The sequence below is a fragment of the Montipora foliosa genome, chromosome 7 (assembly GCF_036669935.1).
Source record: "Montipora foliosa isolate CH-2021 chromosome 7, ASM3666993v2, whole genome shotgun sequence".
Taxonomy (NCBI): Eukaryota; Metazoa; Cnidaria; class Anthozoa; order Scleractinia; family Acroporidae; genus Montipora; species Montipora foliosa.
Window position 1 is genome coordinate 30,102,018 of NC_090875.1, and position 5,000 is coordinate 30,107,017.

Here is a 5,000-nt window from a genome sequence, read left to right on the forward strand (position 1 = left end):
ACTTCTTTTGCACTGAATTACCTCTTTTCTGCGCTGCGTTAGTTTCTCTTAGCCAATCAGAATGGAGAAGTATTCCATGTATATTATTATATAAGAAACAGCCATCAACTGTTTGCCATTTCACGTAAACTCGATAGTAAATCTCTCCACTGAGCGGCTTGTTTGGTTTTATTTCTGTCATTTACCTTAGGGTGACACTGTCCGCCACAGAAACTGCAGGCTTGTGAAGAGCTGATAAAGCGGCATGAGAATTCCTGACACAAAGATAATCAAAACGACTCCTGCCAGTAAATTCTTAGTATTTCACATTATTATGTGCACAACAGGATATCGCGTTTCTGATTGGTCAATGACGAATGCATAAATATGTAAAACAGTGCAAGTTGCTATGGAAACAGCCCTGGAGTAATTCTGTTGAGTATTGAATAAATAAAAAGGTGGTATGAACTTACTCGTACATTTGAAGATTTATGGTCACTTGTGATGTTTTCAAAGCTCTCATATTGCACACCCCTATGGCCCGTGCAGTTTTGAGAGCTTTCAAAAAGAAGAGTCCCAAGAGTAAGATTTACCCAAATTGGCCTACTCCCGTCAGCGTCAGAGAAGTGTTTATTCTTAAACCAAGTTCTGCGGGAATTTCCGGTTGTCACTCACTAAGCAACCTGACAAACCACCCGTGCAAACACGGCCATTGACAATGACAGTATGGAGACGTCAAAACTCAAATGTTGTTCCCCTTTATTATCGCTCATTTTCATTTGTAAGATTGAAACAGTTTTGATTCCATAAAATAACTTTTTTTGAAAAAAATTCATGCTTGTACACAGCTTGATACTACTCACTCAATTTCAAAATTTAGTAGCTGGATGAGAAGAGACATTATTCCCATCTTGTACAAGAAAAACACGTTTAATTGTGACTGCAAATGGAGAAAAAAACACGTTAATTACAGGGCAAAAAGATAACATTCCTTTTCAATACACTGTCAAAAAGTGACAAAGCCTAGAGATACGATCATTGTTGAATTTGACAAGGCAAATAGTCATTTAAGACAATGCAAAATAATCAGTTACCCATTCTCTCTGCTCCTGTTCATCACTGATTTCACCAAAATTTCCTGACAAAGCATAGTGTATTTATAATTATCATGAATATTATGAAAACATTAATTATTTATGAGGGTAGCAGTCTCTAGAATTGCAGCTCAAAAAAATTGATAATAATAATATACTATTATTGTTATTATTACTCTTGCAACACATCTCGCGTTTTTGTTTTGACAAAAGTTCTTACACTGAAAAAGAAGCTGCTTGGTTGGTGGCGTTACACGATCATGACTAAAACACCACACGAGTACATACGGGTAACATACGAGTAACATACGGATACATACGACTAACATACGGATACATACGAATACATACGAGTAATACGAATCTTTTTCTCATAAAGGAAGCTGTAATTATAAGCATTGCTGGCATTTTTCACGTCAGCAAACACATACCCGGCTCAGTTTGAGGGGGGAGGGAGGGGATGTTGATCGACCCTCCAAGGCTTTCGTTAAATTTAGTCACAGTAAAATAAATTCACATGGAGTGCAAAACCCTTTGCTTGCGCTACAAGATGACAATATATTTTGGATGTCGCTGATGTCGTATGACGTCATCAGATCCACCATCTTGATTTCACTATTTCAGCTTAAGTTGCCTATGATAAATCAGTGCAAAATCAAGCCAGAAAGCTTAAATGGGGTAAAAGATTATGACAGACCTGCTCTGACTTCCTTACGTGTCTTAAATGTAAACTGGCCTGACAGTCATAATCATCTACGAGAGCAACATCCAAAATATATTGTCATCTTGTCGCGCAAGCTAAAGGCGGCGAAATACGAGATACAAAAACCCTCAACTTGGCGCGCAACATTATTTCGTTGCAAGTTTGGGTCGATTTCTCCTGTTTTTCACCTTGCATGATCAACTTGTCGCGCAACAAAAACATTTGTTGCGGGTTGAAGAAAGTTGTTGCGAAACGTAGAGCGCGAACCTACTCTGAGCAACAAATTTTGGCTTTGTTGCTTGTTTTTCATCAAGCTCACAACTTGTCGCGCAACAAATGTGCTCTTGTACTAGCAAATCAACCACCCAGCGCCCTGCATTTCTTCAACTCGCAACAAATGTTTTTTTTGCGGGTCAAGTTGATCACGCAAAGTGAAAAACGCGAAACATCGACCAGAACTTGCAACGAAACGATGTTGCGCCACAAGTTGAGGGTTTTTGTATTTCGTCTTTCGCCGCCTTAAGGGTTTTGCACTCCATGTGAATTTATTTTACTGTGACTAAATTTAACGAAAGCCTTGGAGGGTCTATCAACACCACCCCACCCCCCCCCCCCCCCTCAAACTGAGCCGGGTACGTGTTTGCTGACGTGAAAAATGCTTGCAAGGCTTATAACTAGAGCTTCCTTTATGAGAAAAAGATTCGTATTACTCGTATGTATTCGTATGTATCCGTAGGTTAGTCGTATGTATCCGTATGTTACTTGAATGTTAGTCGTATGTCAGTCGTATGTATTCGTATGTATCCGTATGTTCCGTATGTTACTCGTATGTTACCCGTATGTACTCGTGTGGTGTTTTAGTCATGATCGGCGTTACACTGGGCAATGTTTCTTGCAACTACTGTAACTAGTGTCGTTTTTCAACAATGGCACGAAATTGTAGGATCATTTTCATTGGCTGTTGCCACTTAAAAACTATTGGGACACAAGTTACAGGACAAATGTTACTCTACACAATGCTTGAAAAAAAATGTTGCAAAATGTTGTATGAAGGGTTGCAGAAGGTAGAACTCAGATATGTACTTTCTGCAACTTATGTGTTACATTGAGTAATTGTTCTGGCAATTAGTTTTGCCAAGGCATTGGGAGACAAGTTGCACAAAACAATTGCACAGTGTAACAGCACCTCAAAGAACACCAACAAAATCCAAACAAAGGAAAATGGTTGATTTAGTTTCCTCAAATAATTATTCAACTGAAATGATACAGCTCCACCTTTCTGCTTCTCAACTGTTCACATATGCCACCAATTATCACTCAACAAGCCCATGGCAAAAGGTACTTTCCAAGCTAAAATAAAATACTACAGTAATGTACCTTGCACAAGGTAAAGTAAAATTCTTGCTGCATTTAGTCTTGTGTCAGGATCAACTCCTTCACATTTTTCAATGACAAAAAACGCAAACTTCCTCCGATCATTTTCCTCCATTGTTGTCCATTTGTCGTGACCTTAAAATAAAAGAAAAGTTGTATACGAGTTTCGTGAAAGTTTTAGTCTTAGGGCATAATAGTTACTGTAGCCTGCACACAGGCTCTCCATGTGGTTTATCGGTCAACAGCTGAGGAATTGGAACAAGCAGGGGAAAGGAAAGCCTGCAATGGTCTCTCAACAATTTCAGATTCTTCATTTAGATTCTAGACATAAATCGCTGAATGGCCAATTTGACCATGACATGTGTCAAACAAATGATGCAGAGAATTCAATGTGCTGACCACAAGTGCAGACTGTGATGTGGATCATATTTTTCTCATAAATGAAACTATCTCGGGTTTGTCAGGAGCCTCCTTAATGGAGGGGATGTGGTGGCTCTGCTCTTGGAAAAAGCTTTCTATTTCAAGTATTTGCTGCAGTTAAATTGTTGGAATCGCCCACATCAAATGGTTGTTTTCTTGTGATTTGTCAGTTCAAAAACATCGTCAGTGACCAGATTGAAGAAGCTAATTCAGGGGAGCTTCAAAACAGTATCTGCCTTGCAATAATCTTTCAAATCTTTGTTTACAGTCCATTTTACTGCAATGGGACTATCGTTGTGCATAGGTTCAGGTTTTTCTGAAGCACGTGGGGCAGACTCTTGAGTAAACAGCAGTGCTTTTGTCAAGAACACAAAGATGTGAGCGCAACATTTTGAGGATCCTCTCTGCTGCAGGGTTTGAACACTATACATTCAGTATTGGGGAGTATTTTGTTAAAAGCTCAAGATTAGATATAGTTTACAAAAAAATCAGTTTCAAGAAACAGTGTTAGAAATTGGAATAACTCATCTTGTGAAATTAATATTCATGATCTCCTCCTCCAGAGACTTTCAAAAAACAGTATGACTACATTGATCTGTCTAATCTCATAGTAACGTTTTAAGACCTCAACTTGTTGTGTTTGTACTTGTAACATATATAGAATTTGAATTTCTTGTAAATGTTTTACTAAATATTTAAAATATACATGTATGTGTAAGCAATGCTCACCTTGACTAGCTTTTACTAACTGCAAGGATTGCATATTTCTTTAATATCTCTTTCTTCTGTACAAATACATGTTAAAACGAACCTAGAGAGCCATATTTTGTCCTTACAAACTCTGTCTAGAACTCATCAACCAATGTACGTGTGTATATCATGTAATGCTTTGGGGTTTTCTACCAGCATTCTGTCAACTTATTTTTTCTTGGGGTTTCTCGACTTGACAGTCAAGCAGAAAAAGGGAAAAATCTCAAATTGTTGAGACATCATTGCAGGCTATCCTTTTCCCCACTCACTCCAAAATCCCCAGCTGTTGACTGTGTGCCAACAATTAACTACACAGAGAGTCTGTGTGCAGCATAACCAGAGGTGTGTATGTGAATGTGAAATGTTATTTATATGATACCTGTACGTTAATTTGTAGTTTAAAAAATGAAATAAATGGTCATTTAAAAAAATACATATATATTAGTATTAAACTACAACAAGATAAGCCACAGAAAAAGAACTAATACAGGGCATGAAAATTTTAAAAGAATTCCAGTTAAAATTTTGCGATAGGATACAAAAATTTAGTCGCAAGTTGGCAAATTGTGTGAAGTGCAATAGAGGGTATACACTGACTGTACTGTGTTACCATTGGTTTAACAAAACAAAATTTGAGCTTACAATACATGTACATGTTTATAGAAACCACTGAAAATGGC

The 5,000-nt window shown here is 37.8% G+C and overlaps 1 protein-coding gene across 1 annotated transcript in view; it reads right to left on the bottom strand.

The window, feature by feature from the left end:
• LOC138011771 (striatin-interacting protein 1 homolog) overlaps positions 1-5,000 on the bottom strand; it is a 45,999-nt gene that overhangs the window by 36,853 nt on the left and 4,146 nt on the right. The window contains exons 4-7 of the mRNA XM_068858929.1: positions 3,154-3,285; positions 1,074-1,117; positions 843-919; positions 186-254 (exon numbers count right to left, since the gene is read on the bottom strand). Coding sequence (XP_068715030.1) covers positions 186-254; positions 843-919; positions 1,074-1,117; positions 3,154-3,285 — 322 coding nt within the window. The remainder of the gene's footprint in view (positions 1-185; positions 255-842; positions 920-1,073; positions 1,118-3,153; positions 3,286-5,000) is intronic.